The sequence below is a fragment of the Mobula hypostoma genome, chromosome 25 (genome assembly GCF_963921235.1).
Source record: "Mobula hypostoma chromosome 25, sMobHyp1.1, whole genome shotgun sequence".
Classification (NCBI taxonomy): domain Eukaryota; kingdom Metazoa; phylum Chordata; class Chondrichthyes; order Myliobatiformes; family Myliobatidae; genus Mobula; species Mobula hypostoma.
In genome coordinates this window covers 20,377,578-20,401,018 of record NC_086121.1, presented here as the reverse complement: position 1 = coordinate 20,401,018, position 23,441 = coordinate 20,377,578, and the positions used below count along the sequence as shown (strand labels likewise).

The following is a 23,441-nucleotide window of genomic DNA, read 5'->3' as shown; positions in this document are numbered from 1 at the left end:
TGCAGATGCTGTTAATCTTGAAAAACACACACAAAACGTTGGAGGGACTTAGCAAGTCAGGGGAATAAAGAAAGTGCAAAGTAAGGAGGCTCCTCTTCAGTCCTGATGAAGGGTCTCAGCTCGTAACGTCTACTGTTTATTTCCCTCCGTTTATGATGCTTGACTTTTTTCAGTTCCTCTCAACATTTTGTATGCATTGCAGAAAATGTGTATTTCACAAATGCTACTTGGCCTGCTGTTTTTTTTTCCTACCATTTTCTGTTTTCACTTCTATTCCGACCTCTAGTTATCCTGTGTACTGTTCCTATTTCTCAAGCACATTTCCTTCCCACTTAAAGATAGGCTCCCAATGAAACTCAGCGCCCAGCTTGCCGCCTACAAACCCTAGCAGCGCTCGTTTCCGGTGTGGTTTGATGACGTATTCCTGTCACAGGTTAATGACGCTCGGACGGGGCCCTGGAGTGAGGTGAAGCCGCTTCGGCCGTGGGAGGAGAGTGGCGGCTGCAGATCAGGCAAGGCTCCGGTTACTGAGCGGGTGCGTGAGCTCGGCACGCCGGTGTGTCCAGAGTGAAGGCCCAGTCGCCCCCGGCGGCAGAGAGAGAGCTGGCGTTCGACCCCGGGGACAAAGTCACGGCGCTGCGCCGAGCTTTGCGCCAGGCCGGAGTGGTGCCAGAACTTGGAGCGGGAGGTCAAACCCGAAGCTTCAGTTTCGGCTGATAGGACCGCAAGGCTCAGTGTCCCCCCTCACCCTCCGCCTTCCTCCCACTCCTACCATGTTCCTCATTTACACCCGGACTGCTAACCAGCCTTCCTCATTACCCCATCCCATTCTCCTTATCCTTACTGCCTTCGTTCTAATCGTCCCCATTCGCTGGACAGAGCCAATATGTCTGTTGAGCAAACCTCTGACCCTTTGACCGGGACTTTTATCTATGTTTGTGAAAACAATCCATTTTGTAATGCTGTTGTGGTATGAACGAGGAAAGGCTATTTCTCTTCTCCCTCCTCCCTCCCATGCTCTATGCTTCACATCTCTCTCTGTCTTTCAGTGCCATGTCTCTGATGTTCTCCCGCTCACACCCAGTCGTCATTGGTAAAAAAGACAAGCGTCTGATGGCCGAGGTTAACGCTTCACCGCTCAAACACTTTGTCACTGCTAAAAAGAAGATCAATGGAATCTTTGAACAGCTTGCAGCTTACATCAAGGAAAGTGCTGCATTTCTGAAAGGTGGGTTGTGGCCTTTACAGGGTCGGAAATGGGGTATGTATGCATAGACCCTTGCAAGTTCTGTAACTGGCCAACAAGCAGTCCACTGGAGGAGCTCAGAAGGCAGAACAGAATAGGTGTGCTGGCGGAAGGAACCGTGGACTTCACTGGAAGCCCATCTTTTGGAGAAGGAACAGTGTGTGAGAAACCAGGAACATTACAACTGGAGAAATAGAGGACCTCCTGGGTTGATTTCAGGATGGAGGCTTTCAACCCGCCACAGATGCTGCTTGACCTGCTGAGTTCCTCAGGCAGATTGTTGGCCCACTCCCAGAACCTGCTAGTCTCTTGTGTCTCCTGTCGTTCACCATTCTTAGTATGAATTGAATGCATACCTTTAGAGAGGTAACTTATTAGCTGGCCTGCTATTCACAAGGTGTAACTTCTTAGTACCTGCAGATCAGCGTACGCACGTAACTAACCAGACACTTAAAAAAACATATATATTCATGTGCCGTTCAGCTAGGTCTTCCAAATACAAAACCAAGCTACAACAAATTCAGAGTGGATCAAATTATAGGTGCATTTATCATTTACTTGCAAGGGAAGCTACTCCTCGTGCTATTGTCTGGAAGTCACTTCAGTCTTGTGCTTGAACTTTTATACTTTTCCCAGAGAGCAGTAATTAATTCCATTCCATAACATTTCTTTGTTACCTGCATCTTTATCTGGTTCCTGATACTTGTTCTTTAGAGGCTATGTTATTCTTGCCTCTGTTGTCAAAATATCCCTACCCCTGCTATAAAACTCAAACCTTGATATAAAACGCATGCACAGACTTGTAAGCTTTCTATCCAAACCAGCAAAGCACTCTGGGATTTCATAGGTTCGATTTTGTCAAGTTACATTTTATAAAAGTTTCAAATTCATAAAGACTTAAAGACTACAGATGTACTTCCACAAAGCCAAAAGGGAGGGGTTTGCAAGTGTTGTGCAGTAATCAAATGTATGCTAGTTCAAAATAAATTTATTATCAAAGCACATATGTGTCACCATATAGCAGAGATTCATTTTCTTGTGGACACACTCAACAAATGCACAATAGAATAATAACCATTGTAGAATCAATGAAAGATTACACCAATTTGGGTATTCAACCAGTGTGGAAAAAGTCAACAAACTGCTAATACAAAAAGGAAGAAATAATAATAAATAAACAATAAATATTGAGAACATGAGAGAAAGATTCCTTGAAAGTGAGTGCTTAGGTTGTGGGAGCATTTCAATGATGGGGCAAGTGAAGTTATCCCCTTGGTTCAAGGGCCTGATGGTTGAGTGATGGTAACTGTTCCTGAACTGGGTGGTGTGAGTCCTGAGGCTCCTGTACCACCTACCTGATGGCAGCAGCGAGAAGAGAGTGTGGCCTGGGTGGTGGGGGTCCTGATGTTGGATGCTGTTTTTATGCAACAGTATTTCATGTAGCTGTGCTCGATGGTGGGGAGGGCTTTACCCATGATGGACTGGGCTGTATCCACTATATTTTGTAGGATTTTCTGTTCGAGGGCACTAGTGTTTCCATACCAGGCAACGATACAGCCAGTCAGTATACTCCCCATCGCACATCTATAGAAGTTTGCCAGTGTTTTAGATGCCATACCGAATCTTAAGACCTTAGGTAAAAATAGGATCACAAACAGCAGAAAATGCTGGAAATCCAAAGCAACACACACAAAACGCTGGAGGAACTCTGCAGGCCAGGCAACATCTATGGAAAAGGGTAAATAATAGTCAACTTTTCGGCTGAGACTTTAATCAGGATTGAGTTGGCTCTTTGGTCCTTTATGCCAGCTCAATATGATTAGCAACCATTGCTGATGTTTTACATCAGCTATATTTTCTGCACTAATTCCATCTCCCTTGGTTCCACTAGTAACCAAAAATCTGCTAGTTCCTTTCTCTGAGATAAAGAATGACAAAAAAGAATCGTTATGCTTCCGGTAAAGGTTTTTTTTATTGTCATTCTTGATTCCAGAGGGCTAGATAAGAAGGTGTCTTTGTGACCCAACTGATAAAAACCCTTTCTTGAGCTTATCTCTAGATTGTACTAGCTAGCGGTTTATCTGTTGATTGCTTTTGATCAATATGATTATTCAGTAATAATGTTACCTTATTTTTCTCATTAATGGTGGTGAGAAAGTGTATAGGAGTAAGATGTATCAGCTAGTTGAATGGTGTTGCAGCAGCAACCTTGCACTCAGTGTCAATAAGACCATAGAACTGATTGTGGACTTCAGGAAGGGTAAGACGAGGGAACACACACTGGTCCTCTTCGAGGGATCAGAAGTGGAAGGAGTGAGCAACTTCAAGTTCCTGGTGTCAGTATCTCTGAGGATATATCCTGGACCCAATGTATCGATGCAGTAATGAAGAAGGCATGAAAGTGACTATATTTCATTAGGAGTTGAGGGGATTTGCTCTGTCACCAAAGACACTCACAAATTTCTACAGATGTACAATGGAGAGCATTCTAACTGGCTGCATCACCACCTGGTACGGTGGTGCTGAGCGGAATGGGACGCTACTGCGCAGGATTGAAAGAAGCTGCAGAAAATTGTGAACTCAGTCAGCTCCATCATGGGAACTAGCCTCTGTAGTATCCAAGCAACATACATCAAAGTTGCTGGTGAACGCAGCAGGCCAAGCAGCATCTATAGGAAGAGGCGCAGTCGACGTTTCAGGCCGAGACCCTTCGTTGTTTCTGTAGTATCCAGGACATTTTCAAGGAGTGATGTCTCAAAAAGACGGTATCCATCATTGAGGACTCCCATCACCCAGGACATGCCCTCTTGTCATTGCTACCATCAGGGAAGAGGTACTGGAGCCTGAAGGCATTCACTCAATGATTCAGGAAGAACTTCTTCCCTTCTGCCATCTGATTTCTGAATGGACAGTGAACCCATGAACACTACCACACTATTTTATTTGGACTGCTTATTTAATTTGTATATATATTTACTGTAATTCAGACTTTTCTATTATGTATTGCTATGTACTACTGCCACAAAGACAACAAATTTCATGATATATGCCAGAGATACTAAACTAGGTTCTGATTCATGCTTATAACAGCTCAACAGCCCAGATTGTTCAGCTTTATGGTACCCTAGTTGATAATGTGCATACATTCTTACACTGGTTTTTCTAGTGACATTCCTGGAGACTGCATTCACTTTCAAACTCAAATCTGGACTACTGACTACAATTCCATAATAAAATTCGGATTTTTAAAAAATTCTGCAGAAACTTACCAGGATGGAGAACTGGATCCAATCACCACAGAAGAGCAAGTGCTGGAAGTAACTGGTTATCTTTCAAAGGTTGGAGGGATCAGTGAGGTACTGGCAAGGCGACATATGAAGGTGGCTTTTTTTGGCAGGTATGTTTATAATGAATCCCAGTTCCTACCTCTTTAATCCTAGGTCTATTCTGTTCTGTAAGTTGCTGCTGATCTCCATGTAGATCATAATCTGTTGCTGCAGATTCCAGCATCTGCAGTCTCTTGTCTCCCTGTGAACAATGATTGACACTAGCATACAGTTACAGTTCTGTGCACCTATGTTAGATTTGATTCTGGTTGGTATTTTTAGAATTGCTTGAAATTTAGTTGGACCTACTCTTGTTGCTACTGGTTCAATACCTCTTGTCCCAGTTCTGCTGTGGATTGACTGTTGTTCTTTCACAGGACGAGCAATGGGAAAAGCACAGTGATCAACGCCATGCTGTGGGACAAAGTCCTACCTTCCGGAATCGGCCACACTACCAACTGCTTCCTGCGAGTGGAAGGATCAGATGGTAACGAAGCCTATCTGCTCACAGATGGATCTGAGGAGAAACGGAACATCAAGGTGAGATGGCAGTTTAAAGCCCAGTGGGCTATGTGATGTAGATTAAGGCTTCAGCCAGTTGTCTTGGAAAGTTAATGGGGGTGTGGTGGACCAGCACTTAATGGGAGAAAGTTAGATGGGGATGTGGTAGATTTAAAAATAAAATGAAGATTATTGGAGTGAGTGGTTCACGTAGGGATAACAGTTGTTGGTAGGTGGGATTAGCATCATGTGATGAATGGGGTTCCAACATACTGTGGTTGGAAATGTTGGGAGATAGCTGTTATTTTAACAGCTCGTTCTTTGTTTCACTACTGTAGCCCTGTAGTACACTAGCACTGAGGTATTTGCTAATGCTTTCAATTTACTGAGATTTTCATCCTATCTGGTTTGGTGAAGTTGGAGACTTCCATGAGCCAGTCTTGTACATCTCTCTGCCAGCTGAAACAAAGCATCGCTATTTATCGGCATCTCTTGTAGCTGAAGCAAGCCTTGTCACCCTATCAGGATAAAGGTGTATTCTGGTCTCAGAGCTGAGGTTTGTGTGAGAGATACCATGAGGAAAATGTTGAACTTGGATTTTGGTGTTTGTTGTGACCACTGCAGACTGTGAATCATTTGGCTCATGCACTACACCAGGATGAGCAACTCACTGCTGGCAGCCTTGTTTCTGTCATGTGGCCCAAGATGAAGTGTGCCTTACTGCGAGATGACTTGGTGCTGATGGACAGGTATGAAATTATGCTGAAAGGTTGATCCCAAAACTTGGTCTTGCTGTAAATGCTGGGATTCTGTCCTGTTTTATGCATTTACCGAATGACTTTCTTGTTTTGTTCTGTTCCTCTCAGTCCTGGAATTGACGTAACCACCGAGCTAGACAGCTGGATTGATAAGTTCTGTCTGGATGCTGATGTGTTTGTGTTGGTTGCAAACTCTGAGTCAACATTGATGCAGACGGTAAGTGAGCGAGCTGCCCCTGTTTGCAAATCTCTGTAGTCCTTATATGAGGTAGAGTTTACCTTTTGATTTCTGTTACAGGAAAAGCAATTTTTTCACAAAGTGAACGAGCGGTTGTCACAACCCAATATTTTTATCCTCAATAACCGCTGGGATGCATCTGCATCGGAACCTGAATACATGGAAGAGGTAAGGAGAGAGAAATAAAGCAGGGCAGGATACCTCATTGAGTGGGTACTGGTACATTGTATTGGTGTGGGACTGGTGGAATTGGTAGAGAATTGCTAAAGTTGAGGTGAATGGCATGAGTTCTGTGTCAATGGAAATGGCTTCTCCTTGTTCTTACCGTTCTCAGTATTTGAACCCGTTTGGGAATTTTACTCTCTGCTGCTTTGTTTCAAAAAGAACAGTTCCAGCTTTTCCACAGAGGTTCTGGCTGCAAGTGTACTTCAAGTATCTTTTGAAACTTCCTCCTTTCAGAAGAGTCAATACACGGCACTGTTCCCCCTAGGCTGCATAGTAACTGAAATGCTCCTGCATGCATAGCCTTTGTTGCTGCGCAGCTGGAATTTTCTTTTATATAATGGTAATATAATTTTTATGTCATGGAAGTTTTGATCCAGTATTGCAAAGAGTAAGTTAATGAATGTAACGACCCAGTCAGTAACTACTGCCTGAAGATTTTGACCAATCCACAATATCAAGAAGCACTAACTGTCCTTAATGATGTTTTAGAAGATCTGGCATCTCTTTGTAAATCCCTTCAGAAAAGCTGTTTGAATACAATTGAAGCACTGCAATCTAAAAAGCAAAAAATAACAAGTTACAGTCATAGTATCTTGGTGATGCTGTTTATTGGAGTGACAAAGTGAAAGATCTGCTTGCATCAATACTGCAGCTATTATTCATTCATTGGTGTGTTTAGTCACTTGGGTAATAGATTTCCTGACAATGAGTTAAGAGAATAGCAAGCACAGCTACTATTACGAACTATGACAAAAGTTTTGCCTGAAAAATGCTGCAGCAATACTGTAATTTCAAATTTGTCATTTCTGAGAAAGTTAAGACTAGTTTAATTAAAATGTTCACTAATATGTTGAACTACATGCTTAGACACAAAGAATTTGACGAACTGTCGATTCTTGTTGACATTGTTGGAATGTTTCAAACTTCTATAGTTGACTGCGAACGTGAATTCAGGCTTATGAATTCAATCAAATGTAAATCCTTAAACTAGAAGTGGAGCATCTGGATGATCTAAAGAGGATTAAGACACAACTTTCATCTGGATGTAAAATTAATCTAAACAGTATTTATAGACAATGGATTTGTAATAAAGACATGAGGAAAAAGTTTATGAAATGTAAAAGATTTTCTTTGTACTGTATTTCATCATACCCTTCAATTAATAAATAAAATCAAAAGTGTGTGAGTTTTCATTCTAAGTATTTAAAAAAAAACATTTAAAGTGCCATCCAATTTTCAGGCCATGTAAAAATGTCCTGCTTAGACCAATGGTTGGTCCATGCAGCTGTAAAATAAAAAGAAAGAATGAGGGAACGTTGATGTACGGCAAGGCTGAATGGCCTGATGCCTGCCATGGAAGTGGAGAGGGGTGTGTGTGTATATAGAGTATCTTTTAATGGATACTCTGCACACTTTGCAATATGACACCAGTGGCAAGAGTTATGCGTTTTAATACTGCCATCTTCAATAGGATATTCTGTATTTGGTACGAGTAAGTGGGATTTCTTCGGCAGGTGCGACGCCAGCATATGGATCGCTGCACCAGTTTCTTGGTGGACGAGCTAGGAGTGGTAGACCGGGCTCAGGCCACTGATCGCATTTTCTTTGTATCGGCCAAGGAAGTCTTGAATGCTCGGATCCAGAAAGCTCAAGGAATGCCTGAAGGAGGTATGACAGAGATACAGAATGCTGCTCATTTAGTCTAAATCTGGGTTATGGCATAAACGGTGTAAACTGGTCTCGCTTTGCATTCTATAAGTCACACATTTCTTTGAGAAAGCTATCCAATTAATTCCATTCTTGTCTGCTTCAAGTATCACCTTGTTTATACAATATATCACCTTTAACATGTAGGATCATTAGCTCTTTATATATGGAATGTAAAATGGGTCAAGGTTCGACATGGTCACCTTGATTCATTAATAAATTTTAGATGTTTCTGGAGCCAGATGAATATTCACTCAGACTCGTGCACTGTGAGCAACTGAGTAAGAAGGCACAGTCTCTAGGAAGGCCATAAGGAGCCAGATCATTCTATGAATGATTGTGAATATTATCAACTTGGACTAAATCTGAAATTATTGCAGAGCTTTCAAAATTTGAAATCCTAATTCGGTTGTCATTAATGAATTAAAAGCAGCTCTCTTTCACTTCTTATCCCTGCCCCATTTCTATCAGTTTAAGCAATAATTTGCAATAAAAGTGCTATAACTCAAGCTGTTCTATGTTACGAACAGGTGGAGCACTCGCTGAGGGATTCCAAGCAAGAATGTTTGAATTCCAGAACTTTGAGCGACGGTTTGAGGTGAGCGTTTGCTGATTTGCAGCTTCCTTCCAAGTTGATCTGTTTTGTAAATTTGTTCTGAATGCTTTAATGATGCTGACTGCTGGTATGTTTTCATAACAGTCCATCTGACCAAACTGTTAACTTGTGAGTTATTCTTACTATGAGGTTTAAGGTGAGTCCAGTAATTGTTTGCTGAACACTATCCACAGGAATGTATTTCGCAGTCAGCAGTGAAAACCAAGTTTGAGCAACACACTGTCCGCGCCAAGCAGATCTCGGAGGCCCTGCGGCAAATTATGGATTCTGTCCATGTCTCTGCCACTGAGCAAAGGTGCGTACTGGGATTGCATTAGTCATGTATTTTGGACAGGGTTTAATATGTGATGATGCTTTGGCATCAGATTTCCTTCCCAATCCAGCCATCAGATTCAGGTTCATTTATTTATCACATGGAGTGAAATGTATCGTTTGGTTAACAGCTGACACACTTAAAGGGTGTGCTGTGTGTCACGTACCCCGTGACGGGGATAAAGAAACCAGCAGAAATAGAAACCACTTTGGAGTCTCGTATTGCTATAAACTACTAATATTTATTAGTAACTACGCAATACAGTAATATCAATGTAAATAAATCACACAGGTTAGCAATGAATATATAAGTACATAAATCAGTAAGTGTGGAAATATATGTATGAAAGCCAGGCTTCTTTAAGTCTAGGGGTAAAAAGGTACAGTCTTACGATGTTGAGTGAAGTTCAGTTCATGGTACGTAGTTGAGTAGTGATGGAGAGAGAGAGAGTGAGTTGAGTCTTCAGGTGAGCTGATGCCGTTGATCTTCTCGTCGTCCTCCGAAATCCTTTACAAGTCACCGACTGTAACTTTAACCAGGGGGACCGGTTTTCCTGTGGTGGAGCTATCACCCCGCCAAGGGTGGACACATAGACAACTCCCCATCAGTCAACCCCTTCTCCTTCACTGAAATAGCAATTTGGATCGATCCGCCTAATTGATCCTCCAAAACCCACTTTCTCTGCGGGCACAACAATGCTCATTCAGTGTCCAGATCGTGTCTGAGGTCTGTATCATCTGACCTCCTATTTATTTCTCTGTGCTGAGCATCACCTGTCATTCAAAGAGTCCCTCCTTCCTTTGTCTGTAAAGGAATGCGAGCAGGCAACAAGTCCTTGGAAGTAACATCAATAATGTCCCTGCTGGTCACCATAGCAACCTTCGAGCTGCTCAGTTTTTATCTCCAAAGTAAAACTCCAAACTTAACTCCAGTGTCAGTCCAACTGTCAATCTTCGTCTCTCTCTCCTTTCCAAACAAACCATCAATGATGAATGTCTCTCTCTGTCTCTCTTCAAACAGTTAATAGGGGCACTCCTGGATCCACTCACATGTGGATAGGCTGTGAGTTTTGCCGCACGTTCTGGCGCCAACATAGCATGCCAGTATTGCTAAACATCTTCTGCTGTCTGCCTGATTGAAGCGCAGAGACATTAATTCGGGAAAATGAGGAACACCAAAATATGATGGAAAATGAAACTGAAAGCTACTTCAAATTTTTTTCAGGGTGCATTGCCTGAATCAGAGAGAGGAGCGAATGAATCGTTTGGAGTTTATTGAAAATCAGCTAGATCTATTAACCCAGGATTGTAAAAGCAAAATCAAACAAATTACTGAAGAGGTGGAGCGACAGGTGAGAGTGGAGAAATTGCACTCTGTTTCTGCTGTGGTGGGGTGGGTGTGTGATTTTAATGTTTAATTTGTTCTGTTGCTCAAGGCCTTTGCATAAGCTGTTGAATACAGTCTGCTGCTCTTTGATGCTGTTTGCTTTGTTACAGGTCTCTAATGCAATGGCAGAAGAGATACGACACCTTTCCATGTTGGTGGATGATTTCCACTTGGATTTTCACCCCTCCTCAGTGGTGCTCAAAGTCTACAAGAGTGTGAGTGTCAATGTAAAAGGGAGAGAAGATTGTTCCTCGTTTGGAGACCCTGGGAATTTTTATTAGTAGGAACAGGGCAGAGCTAACATGGATTTATGAAATGAAGATGATGTGTAACGAATCTTTTGGAAATTTCGACTATGTCAAGCAGAATGGATTTAATTGATTTGTCTTGCTTTATTTTCATAAGACCTTTTGATAAAGATTATAAATAAAATTGGTATCTGTGACATTTGGCGAGTAATGTTGGTTAACAAGCAGCATGATTTAAATAAGAGAAGCATTGTTGATGACTCAGTTTGTCTACAGTGTGGGCTGTAAAGAGAATGTCTAGTGGCCTCACCACATGTATCTGGGTCAAGTTAATGGGCGAGGATATGGGAGATGGAAACTTCTGTAAAAATAGTGGGAGAAAGAAAAGTAGAATAATAGAATATTTTTTAAATGACGAGAGATTCAGTGCTCCTGGTGTTCAGAATGAAGTGGACGTGCTTTAAACTGAAACAGTGAATATGAAGGTTAAGCAATCTAATGGGGAGGCACATTATTTGTTGGTTTTCATTGCAAGAGATTTAGAGATCAAAGTAGGGGTGTTTTTCAATCATACAAGGCCTAAGTGAGGCCAGACTCCCTGCACAGATGATGAAACAAATCTGAATTATTGGTTCTCTAAGGCACATGTGAAAGTGTTACTTCCATTTGGGGTTGTTTTTTTTTCAACTTCTTCCATAACTTAAGCACCAATCTTTTTTCTCTTTTGCAGGAGCTTCATAAGCACCTCGAGGAAGGTCTGGGACGCAACATGTCCGAGCGTTGCTCTGTTGCCATTACATCCAGCCTCCAGAAAACCCAGCAAGAGATGATTGGTAATTTGTTGGGAAGTCGATTATTTTGCACTATAATAATCCAGTGCTTCAGTTGTACATCAACAAATAATATCCAACTTGGGCACAAACTACAGATTTGCTTGTTTCAAGCTGAAGTCTCAAATCCTGTTTTCTCTCAATCAACTATTGTAAGAAAGTAGCAGTGGGAGTTAGACTCACTATGCCCTTCCTTGAGTATGAACGTGGCTAATTTATTCTGACCTCATCTGCCAGTTCCCACATAACCCTCCATTTCTCAATCTTTCAACTATTCATTAATATCCACCTCAAATATTTCTCATGATCTGATTTCCACTACCCTTGGGGCAGAGAATTCCAGAGATTCAGAGGGAGAGATTGCCCAGGATTAGCAGATGAAGGGACTTTATGGTGGTAATAGAATGGGTCCACTACATATTCAAATCAGTTGAAGTATTGAAGTAAGGGTGGATTGCTGGGTAAGAACAGGTAATTTGTACTCCATTGGTGCTTCCTCGTATTATATTTGGGTTTGCTGTGGACAAATTGATGTGGATTTATTATTATTACTTGGTGTCTTCTTTGTTAATTGTATTATATTCTGCAAAATAGATGGACCCTTGATCTTGTCGTAGTTCTCATATTCCTCTTGAATTCATCGATCAGTGCAGATGACACTGATATGGGAACACAACTGAAGAGTAAGTTATGGTTTAGTGACGATATCTCTCCAAATTTTATCCAGACAGCCTCCAGCCCCTGCTGCCACCTACAGAGAGAGGCCACGTCGATCTTCCAGTCCCCCGTCAGCGTTTCAGTCTCAGCTACGACCTGAACTGCGATCGTCTCTGTGCAGACTTTCAGGAAGATATTGAATTTCACTTCTCTCTTGGATGGACAATGCTTGTTAACCGTTTCCTTGGACCAAAGAACGGCCGCAGGGCACTGGTGGGATGCAATGATCAGGTAAGGGGCAGAGAAGGAAAAATCAGAGTTGGAGCAAGAAATAGATCCTTCACTCAAACGGGTCTCTGCTGACCACTGTGGTCAGTCTGTGCATTGTAAGCTTCCATACCCAGCAAAGTGATAATGATCATGTATCTGTCTCTAGGTCAGCATTAATTAAAGAGGCCCAAGTAGTACCAGCAAGAATTCTTGTCTCTCACATATTTCTAGGAAGCCAACAGGATCTTGATTAAACATCAAATTTGAAAGAGATACCTCTGATAAGGTGTAGCATAGATAACTGCAGCAGTCAGGGAAGGCTTGATAAATTGTTTTAATATCTTGGTCAATGGATAAGTATTTGGAAAAATACCAATGTTGTGCTGTTCTGGCTTGAAGGATAGAACCTAAGTAGCTGATTGATCATGAGTAACATAAGAAATAGGACCAGGAATAGGCTCGGCTGGTCAGATAGCCTGCTCTTCCATTCAGTAAGGTCGTGGCTGATTTGGCTCCACCTACCTGCCTGTTCCTCATAGCCCTTAATAGCCCCATTGTGCAAAAATCTATCTTAACTCTGTCTTACTGTATTTAATGAGGTAGCCTTTACTGCTTCCCTATTTAAAGTCCAATCTGAAAGGGGGCACCTCTGACTATGTATCAGTCATTAGAATGCGCCTTTCAGTACCACAACACTCCTTTAGTGTTGCTAGGGGTGCATCAGCCCAGCTTGTGCACAGACCTCTGGATTCAACGCTGCAACATCAGTGAGAGTACTTCCCACTGAGTTACAGCTGCCTCCAGTGGCAATTGTTTCATTTTCTTATTGATGAGTGGTGTCAGAAATTATCAGTGGCTTGTATGCAGCTTTTCTCTTGCTGAATTTTGGTTCCCTGTGTCTCCAGGTTCCAAGGCAACTGCCTATTACCCCAGTCAGCACTAGCTTGCCACCTTTACCTCAAGGGTCAATGACCCAGGAAGAACTTATGGTATCTATGGTAACTGGATTAGCATCTTTAACCTCGCGGACATCAATGGGAATAATCGTTGTTGGTGGGCTGGTAAGTGACAATTTCTCGGTTAGCATCAGGTTATGGTGATCTTTGCCCGCTCCCACAACTGGCAACTGTTTGGTGTCACTGGTGGTTTGACAAGTCTTTGTATAACTGTGTACGCTTCAACTAGTGTTTGTACACAGAGCACAACAATAATGCATTATGGGTAAGTGGGATAAATGAGTTGGGATAGAATCCGAGGGCAAGGGTTGGTGCTGGGATGCTGAAGGGGAAAATACTTCAGTCCTATTAGATCTTAAAGTAAATCAAAATCAATCAGTCACAATTAATGATTTTTTTGGGACATTTGTCTTTCTTATCAGAGCTGAGGAGGAAATACTACATTGGGACGATCTGGGACTTTCAGACAATTGAATGACTTGAGTACATTAAAATACTGTGGGTTTTATTTATTTCAAGATTAGATTAGATTACGAGGACACGCAGTCCTCTTTTATTGTCATTTAGTAATGCATGCATTAAGAAATGATACAATATTCCTCCAGTGTGATATCACAGAAACACAGGACAGACCAAGACTGAAAAACTAACAAAAAACCACATAATTATAACATATGGTTACAACAGTGCAACAATACCATAACTTGATGAAGAACAGGCCATGGCACAGTAAAAAAAAAGGTCAAAGTCTCTCGAAAGTCCCACACCTCACGTAGACGGGAGAAGGAAGAAAACTCTCTGTGCCATGGCCAACCACAGTCTGACTCTGAGTCATCCGAAAACTTCGAGCTCCGATCAGCCCTCCGACACCGAGTACCGAGCGCCATCTCTATCCGAATGCTTCAACCTCAGCCTTGGTTGCCAGCAGCAGGCAAAGCTGGGGATTTTGGGGCCTTCCCTCCAGAGATTCTCAATCGCACAGTAGCAGTGGCAGCAAACCAGCATTTCAGAAATTACTCCAGATGTTCCTCTGTGCTTTCACGTCTGTCTCCATCAAATCAGAATTGTCCACAGCCCCTATTTAACAGATATGATATAATTTCACCGGGGGCTGCCATCTTCTCCTCCCGCCCTCATTGTTTCCATGATCTCACTAACCAAATGAGCAATGTAATTGAGCTGGATAATATCTCATTGTGAATTGCCTGTCAACTTTGTTCTGTTTGATCAGTGAAAGGTTAATCAAGAATGAAAGGGATTTGAGTTGACACTGAGCTCATTAAAAGGGATCGTTAAAGCATTGTTTGTAAATGTCTTAATTTAGCCTCCCAATGCTGAATCTATGAACTTTGACAGTGAGCACATTATCACTATCTCATTGCACTTCCCTTAAGAGTTCATTCACATTAACAAGGTTCCTTTACCAGACATGAGATTATAGATGAGTATGTCGGCATTCTGGCCTCAACTAAAATCAGAATCAGGTTTATTATCACCGGCATGTGTCATGAAATTTGTTAACTCAGCACCAGCTCAATGCAAAATATAATACAGAAGGAAGGAAAAAATAATAAATAAATAAATAAATTACAGTATATGCAAATTGAATGGATTAAAAATCGTGCAAAAAACAGAAATAATATATATTAGAAAGTGAGGTAGTGTTCATGGGTTCAATGTCCATTTAGGAATTGGATGGCAGAGGGAAGAAGCTGTTCCTGAATCGCTGAGTGTGTGCCTTCAGGCTTCTGTACCTCCTTCCTGATGGTAAACGCTGCCTGGCCAGGGCGAAAAGCATTATCAAGGATGCATCTCACCCTAACCATGGACTTTTTACTCTCCTCCCATCTGGTAGGCGCTACAGGAGCCTCCGCTCCCACACCAGCAGGCACAGGAAGAGCTTCTTCCCTGAGGCTGTGACCCTGCTGAACCTCACATCACAGCGCTAAGCAGTATTGTGCCCATATTGCACTGTCTCAGTTCTTTTATATTTGTATGTTGTAGCACTATTTATTCAGTTATTTTGTAAATAATACTATTCTTTTGCACTTCTGGTCAGATGCTAATTGCATTTCATTGGCTTTGTATCTGTACTCGGCACAATGACAATAAAGTTGAATCTAATCTAATCTAAAAAGGGATGCCTGGGTGCTGGAGGTCCTTAATAATGGACGCTGCCTTTCTAAGACATCGCTCTTTGAATATATCCAGGATATTTTGTAGGCTGGTACCTAAGGTGGAACTGACTAGATTTACAACCTTCTGCAGCTTCTTTCCATCCTGTGCAGTAGCCCCCACCCCCCACCCCAGACAGTGATGCGGCCTATCTCCACGGTACATCTATAGAAGTTTTTGAGTGTATTTATTGACATACTAAATCTCTTCAAACTCCTAATGAAGTATAGTCGCTGTCTTGCCTTCTTTATAACTGCATTAATATGTTGGGACCAGGTTAGATCCTCAGAGATCTTGACACCCAGGAACTTGAAATTGCTCACTCTCTCCACTTCTGATCCCTCCATGAGGATTGGTATGTGCTCCTTTGTCTTGCCCTTCCTGAAGTCCACAATCAGCTCTTTCGTCTCATTGACGTTGAGTGCCAGGTTGTTGCTGCAACACCACTCCACTAGTTGGCATATCTTGCTCCTGTACTCCCTCTCGTCACCATCTGAGATCCTACCAACAATTGTATCATCAGCAAATTTATAGATGGCATTTCAGCAATGCCTGGCCACACAGTCATGGGTGTAGAGAGAGTAGAGCAGTGAGCTAAGCACACACCCCTTTTAATAGGAGAAGATATCACCAATCCGCACAGATTGTGGTCTTCCAGTTTGTAAGTCGAGGATCCAATTGCAGAGGGAGGTACAGAGTTCAGGTTCTGTAACTTATCAATCAGGATTGTGGGAATGATGGTGTTAAGTACTGAGCTATGGTCGATGAACGGCGTCCTGACATAGGTGTTTGTATTGTCCAGGTAGTCTTAAGCCATGAGGAGAGCCATTGAAATTTGATCTGACATTGACCTGTTGTGGCGATAGGCAAATTGCAGTGAGTCCAGGTCCTTGCTGAGGGAGGAGTTCGGTCTAGTCATGACTAACCTCTCAAAGCATTTCATCACTGTAGATATGAGTGCTTCTGGGTGATATTCATTAAGGCAGCTCACATTATTTTTCTTAGGCATTGGTATAATTGTTGCCTTTTTGAAGCAAGTAGGAACTTCCGCCTGTAGCAGTGAGAGGTAGAAAATGCCCTTGAATACTCCCACCAGTTGGTTGGCACAAGTTTTCAGAGCCTTGTCAGGACCGTTCGCCTTGCAATGGTTCATCCTCTTTAAAGACAGCTTAACATTGGCCTCTGAAACAGAGATCACATTGTCACCAATGCAGCAGGGATCTTCACAGCTGTAACTATATTCTCCCTTTCAAAGCGGACATAGAAGGCGTTGAGTTATCTCTAAAGGTCACCTTGCCTAGTTGTAGATTCCATCAACTGATTGCCCAAGTTCTTGTGAACTTTTGTTCCTCTTTTCAGCTTGGTGGGATATGGAGGGATATGGTCCATGTGCAGGTCAGTGGGACTAGGCAGAAAATGGTTTGGCACAGCCAAGAAGGGCCAAAAGGCCTGTTTCTGTGCTGTAGTTTCTATGGTTATGGTTTCTATGGTGTGTCTCTGCTTCTGACATTTTATCCTATTGAGCATCTTAACATTTTACTGCTCTTGTTCCCAATATTGAAGTATAATGAAATATTTTCACCAAGATATCATCCCTGTTTTTACTTCCTGCAGCAAATAATGATGATTTTTGCTGCAATCTGAATTCACCCTGGTCCTATGTTTTTGATTTGTTACCCACCTACAGAGTTTTGACTCAAAATATTGATAGTTCCTTTCTCCGTACAGATGCTGTTGGATCTGCTGAGTTCCTCTAGCATAAAGACGTGAAAATCTGAAGATGCTGGAAATCCAAGCAACACACAAAATGCTGGGGGAACTCCGCAGGCCGGGCAGCATTAATGGAAAACAGTAAATAGTCAATATTTCGGGCCAAGTCCCTTCATGAAGACTGGGGGGAAAAACGAGGTTAGAGCAAGAAGGTGGGGGAGGGGAGGAGGAAGTACAAGGTGGTAGGTGATAGGTAAAACTGGGAAGGGGTGGAAGGGTGACGTAAAGAGCTAGGAGGCTAATTGGTGAAAGAGATAAAGGGCTGGAGAAGGAGGAAACTGACAGGAGAGAGGGTAGAAGGGGATGGGGGAGGAGCACCAGAGGGAGGTTATGAATGGGTAAGGAGATAAGGTGAGAGAGGGAAACGGGAATGGGGGAATAGTGAAGTGGGGGGGGCGGGGGAAGGAGACGCTTACCGGAAGTTTGAGAAATTGATGTTCATGCCTTGAAGGTTGGAGGCTACCCAGACGGAATACAAGAACACCTTAGAGGAGGCCATGGACTGATATGACAGAATGGGAAATGGAATAGAAATGGGAGACCACCGGGAGATTCCGCTTTTTTTGTATAGGTGTTTGGTGAAGCAGTCTCCCAATCTATGTTTAGCAGATTGTTTGCTGGTGTTCTTGATACCCAAGCACTGATGTTGGAGCAGGTAGATGAGCCAACGTTTCTGAATGTGGAATGGTATAGGGGTTGGTTTGTAAAAATGTGTTCTCGTCTGATTGTTTTTTCTCAGGTGTGGAAAGCAGTGGGCTGGCGGCTAATTGCATTGAGTGTCGGAATGTACGGTCTCCTCTATGTGTATGAGCGACTGACTTGGACAACCAGAGCGAAGGAACGAGCCTTCAAGCGTCAGTTTGTGGACTATGCTGCTGAGAAATTGCAGCTCATAGTCAGTTATACTGGTTCCAACTGCAGTCATCAGGTGCAACAGTAAGTGTAAGAAAGTTTTTGGAGGGAGTGATGTGGGGAGGGGTACAGCTGTGTCAGCGTTTTTGCAAAAGATGCCTCTTCCTTCCTCCTGCTCCCCATATTACAGTCATTTTTCCCCAAGTACATGTTGCTCCCTTCAATCTTCATGATTGCCCCCCAGCTCGCTATGAAGGAAATAAATCTTTCTGGGGTTCAGTCATCTGACCTTCAGGTATCCCAATCCCAATATGCCAGTGTTTCTTCTCTCTCAGACCTTCACTGCAATGACTTCTTCACATGTGAGACTTAGAAAGTAACCTTCCTGAAGGAACCATAATAAATGCCAATTTAAATTTTCCTTGTGCAGTTATTAAAGGTTCAAAGGTCCAATTTTATGTCAGAGAAATGTATACAATATATATCCTGAAAAGCTTATTCTTCGCAAACATCCACGAAAACAGAGAAGTGCCCCAAAGAATGAACGACAGTTGAACGTGAGAACCCCAAAATCCTCCCCACCGTGCATAAGTGGCAGCAAAGATGCCCCCTCCCCCCCAGCAAAAAAAAAAGGGCACCTGCCTACTGAGCACAAGCATGAGCTAGGCGATAACAAAGACACAGACTTGCAGTTACCCCAAAGACTTTCGCATTTCATCCGGTATTTGACAAACCACAGGTTCTTTCAATCTCTCTCTCTCTCTCTCTCTCTCTCTCTCTCCCTAATAGGGAAGAGGGAGGCATCCCTCATTTTCACAGTGAACAGGAGACATAACAACAACCCGTTGGTTTACAATGTTAAAAAGTCTGTTTCGTCGCTTGCTATGAGTTCTGTGCCTGAAGATTGCAAAGATCTCGGGTCTTCGGGCCCACAGCGAAAGATTTTCCGGCCTCCCCAACGACACATGAGTCTCCTGCCGTGACACCGACCGTCAATCCACCCGTCTCCAGAACCCTGAGATCTTAGGCTTCCAAATATGAGTGAGACTCTCAGGCCGAACCCTTGGCATGTCGAACAACAACGGCCGGTCCTGAAACCGCGAGAACGGGTCCCACTCCCCGCAAAGAACCAAAGTCTGCGTGTAACTCCAGGTCAGGGTCTTCAAAAGAACCCTGAAAGGGAAAAAGAAAGATGTAAATAGAGCTGTTTCCGAAGATACGAGCAAAGGAGTCGCTGTTTAGTGCCATCAGTGACAGGACTCTGAAATATAGGTTTTTTTCATAAACCCTCCCATCTCTTCATTTGCTATTGTTACAGCAGATATCTCCTCCATCATGATTTTACTGTGTTCATTTTTATCTTGCAGAGAACTGGCAGGGACATTTGCCCAGTTGTGTCAGCAGGTGGATGTAACACGGCAGAACCTGGATGAGGAGATTAAAGAACTGAATAAGAAGATTGAATTACTGGACTCACTCCAGAGTAAAGCCAAACTGCTCAGGTGGGTATCAGCAAAACAAACATGAGAATTTTGTCAGCTTTGGGACCACGAGTTAACTACCGGATACTTGCTTTGTGGAAAGCTATTTCAAGGGATCCAATGTGTTGACTTCATGTTGTACTTGCTGCTGTAGCTCATAAATTACTGATGCAGCAACTTTGGAGCAGGGATAAGCTTCCTCCATCTTGCAGGCAAAAAACAACAATATGAACTCTTTCTGTTCTTGTTAAGCTATTGCAAACCTCAAGGTTAGGGTTTTGGGAACTGCCGGGCCCCTCCAGTGAGGAATGCAGCCTGGGTCTGGGCGAGTACCCGGGTGGCCAGTGGGAGGACTTAGCCTGTCTGCACTTGCAGTAACTGTGTCATTCTTTGCAGAAACAAGGCTGGCTGGCTGGACAGTGAGCTGAACATGTTTACTCACCAATACCTGCAGCAGAACAGATGAACTAGACTGCCAGATGCAAGATCGCAAGATGTCTTCATTTGTGGGGAAGGCAGTCTAGCTGCTGCATCAGAGGAGGCTGGCGGGGAAGTGTGGTGAGGACATCACTGGGATCTTAATTTCTTGCTCAGAATAATTTATAAACATTTTTGGAATTAATTTAAAGATGCTGGGGCAGAATTATCAACAGTGATGTGCTAACCCAGTGCTTATAATTTTCCAACGAGGAGTCTCTTGATCCAGATTGTTACCCTAGCACGAACCCTGTACAACCTGGAGTAGGAATGCATTTGGATTTTGACCCTCTGAACACTACCTGCTCTCCCCTCCAGTTTGCCCAGGTAATCTAATCATGCTGTACAGATCTAACACCATGGTAGGAATGTTGATTGAATTTGGTCAGGGTAATCTGTGGCAATTATTGCTTTACCTTGGTCTGTATCTTTACAAAGGAATAAAAGCTGAGAATTTTGTTTATACAACACTGAGAGACACACTCAATTTCCAACTATGCGGGTTACAGGGAAAGATTAAGAAGGATTTGATCTTTGTCCCACTGTATGTTCCATCTGCCAAATGCGTTACAACTGTGGTAGTGTTAGTACTCCAAATTTCTCAACTAAGTCCCAAACTGTAACTTTTAAAGTTAACCATTGTCTCAGATCTGGTGTTCTGTTCATTGCTGATCGGTTTCTTATAACAAGCAGTTATAAACATTTTGACTTGAACAGAAATTGACATGTTCAACTGAATATAGTCCTGGCATGTGGTGATGTTTCCTGCGTCGCAATCAGTTATGCAAATTAGCCAGCTGGTAGCAAAAATATAAGAATAAATTCAATTCCGAATGGACTGGGTAATCTGGAAATAGAAGAATAATGCTGTATGTGAAAAGAATGTTTGTGATATGATTTTAGATGTGGACATTGAAGGGGTCAAGTGAGACCACCAGTACAATTACACTAATTCTGATTTAGTGCTAATTACTTTGGAGTTTCAGAAATTGAAGGCAAACATTGTTCTTGCCCTCTTCCCTGCCTGTTTTCCCTAGTCTGTTCTTCCTTTTTCTCAGTTCATCCCACTATACCTGGTGCTAGAGAATATCTGTCAGGGAGTGATAAGTAAGAGCCAATGAAAGGTAAATATTTCCATCTAATGGATTTAATTTATAAAAGGTTGCCTTTTTTTTTTCCTATCAGTGTAAATGGAAAGAGCATGCACTGCTATTGTGTGGATTTATCATTTAGTTAGGTGTTTGGTTTGAAGTTGGTTACATCTTTACACAGTGTGTATGAGGCATCATCTCCACTGCCCTAAAGTTATAAGATTCAGAGACCTGTGGAGCTCTGCTGTGTTGTCATGGTGGTTCTCCAGGCTTGCCCCAAGAAGGGAACAATTTACCATGAACATTTATATGTCTTGTGTTTTAACTGGTTTCTATTGCTGTATGGTGACTGAATGGGGGTGAGATGATATATTTGCATTGTGAATAGCATTTTTAACTGTTCCAGGAACCTAGTTCTGGATCTGCTTCCTCATCTATGATGCGTTTAAAGTTATAATTTTTGTGTTTAAACACTACCATGGTTGAAATTTATATTCACAATTTTAAGCATTCACACCTTCACTTCAAAAACTAATGAATATCGTGGAGAAAAGGCTAGCTAATGTTTCTAAGACATTCTGCTTAGTGTTTTTTTTAAAAATAGAAATCAATTTTCTATCGAGATTTGTTCATTAGAATTGAGTGAGTGTTCTGGGAGGAATGGGATTCTACTTCATTTGAGTTTGAGTCATCACTGCAAAATATGAACGTTAATGAATCCAAATTCTTGCCATAACAAGATTGCAGGATAGGTCTAGATCTCTGTCCACGATGAAATTTCTGATTAGAGATAATTAATTTGAAACATTAGTTCTTTCTCTCCCCTTAGGTGCACTCTTGTTCTGAGAATTTCCAATGTTTTTTTGTTTTCATTTCAGATATCCAGCATCTGCAGTATTTTATTTGTTCTAAATCTCTGTACTTTTGACAGTACCTATTCTGTTGGATTTTGAACAAGTGTTTTTGGTCAAATTGCACTTTAAGTTTTTGCTGCTCAAGATATACCCTTAAAGTTAAAATTTAATTAAAGACTTCTCTGTGACTTGTACCATTGCTTTTGCTGTCTCATAATCAGTAACGGGCTTGTTTAAAATAAATTTAATTTGGAAAATATTCTTTTTACCTAGTACTCATTCTTAATGCCTTTATGGTAGTCTTTTTTGTGTTTAAAATATATATTGAGTCATTCATTGTTCAAAAGTTGGGTCAGAATCAGAATTGGGTTTAGTTTTATGAAGTGGTTTTTTTTTTGTTTTGTGATAGCAGTTCTGTGCAGACATAAAATTACTATAAATTATAAAATAAATATTGATAAAAAGGAATAATGAGGTAGTTTTCATGGGTTAATTGACCATTCAGAAATCTGAGGGCAGAAGGGAATGAAGCTGATTCTGAATTATTGAGTATTCAGGCTCCTCTACCTTTTCTCCCGATGGTAGTATCAAAAAGAGACTATGTCCAGGATGATGAGGGTCCTTCTTGAGCTAATGTCCTCAGGTGGGAAGGGTTGTGCCTTTGATGGAGCTGGCTGGGCCTACAGCCTTGTGTAGCCTTTTGCGACCCTGCGCACTGGAACCTTCATATAAGGTTGTGATGCACCCAGTCAGAGTGTGCTTCAATGTAGATCTATAGAAATCTGCTAGCCTTTGAGGAGTTTTGGCATGTCACCAAACTCTCAACAAAGTACAGCCATTGGTGTGCCTTCATGGCATCAGTGTGTTGGGCCCAGGATAGAACCTCAAGATGTTGACACCCAGGAATTTAAAGCTGCACTCCCTTTCCTCTGCTGACTCCTCGGTATGTGTTCTCCTGACTCCCCTTACTGAAAACCATGAATAGTTCCTTGGTCTTGATGATGTTGAGTGTGAGATCGCTGTTGAGACATCTTTCAACCAAATGAGCACAGCTTCGTTTGTACCACAAGGAGGAATGCAACAAGGACGTGAAATCATAAATATGGAATTAATCTCGGGCATTGACAGCAATTCAGTGGGTAAAAGCTGATGGCAATATTCTATACTTTGGAACAGAGAGAGTAAGCTATTTAGCCCTTTATGCCTGGTCTGTCATTCACTGAGATTAGCTGACCTATGTCTTACAGTTGCAAGAAAAAGTTTGTGAATCCTTTGCAATTACCAGGTTTACTGCAGTAATTAATCTTAAAATGTGGTCTGATCTTTATCTAAGTCACAATTAATAGACAATCTCCCTAAACTAATAACACATAATCAATTGTACTTTTCATGTCTTTATTGAACAAATTGTTTAATCATTCACAGTTCAGGCTGGAAAAAGTATGCAATCCCTTGTATTTAATA

At 42.0% G+C, this 23,441-nt stretch overlaps 1 protein-coding gene across 1 annotated transcript; it reads left to right on the top strand.

Annotated features, from left to right (window-relative positions):
• Positions 1 to 393: 393 nt before the first annotated feature.
• Positions 394 to 22,234, top strand: mfn2 (mitofusin 2). The gene is made up of 18 exons (XM_063033460.1): positions 394 to 512; positions 1,050 to 1,228; positions 4,508 to 4,643; positions 4,950 to 5,112; positions 5,698 to 5,822; positions 5,940 to 6,048; positions 6,130 to 6,237; positions 7,809 to 7,962; positions 8,532 to 8,599; positions 8,791 to 8,912; positions 10,155 to 10,281; positions 10,427 to 10,531; positions 11,295 to 11,397; positions 12,122 to 12,342; positions 13,227 to 13,382; positions 17,962 to 18,158; positions 19,442 to 19,576; positions 19,952 to 22,234. The coding sequence occupies exons 2-18, from the start codon at positions 1,054 to 1,056 to the stop codon at positions 20,019 to 20,021; spliced, it is 2,274 nt and encodes a 757-aa protein (XP_062889530.1). The 5' UTR covers positions 394 to 512; positions 1,050 to 1,053; the 3' UTR covers positions 20,022 to 22,234.
• Positions 22,235 to 23,441: the final 1,207 nt, after the last annotated feature.

Coding starts and splice junctions, on each gene's coding strand:
- mfn2 (XM_063033460.1), top strand. CDS start 1,054: ATGTCTCTGATGTTCTCCCGCTCACACCCAGTCGTCATTGGTAAAAAA. Junction 8,913..10,154: donor GTCTCTGCCACTGAGCAAAG/GTGCGTACTGGG, acceptor AATTTTTTTCAG/GGTGCATTGCCTGAATCAGA. Junction 13,383..17,961: donor TAATCGTTGTTGGTGGGCTG/GTAAGTGACAAT, acceptor GTTTTTTCTCAG/GTGTGGAAAGCAGTGGGCTG.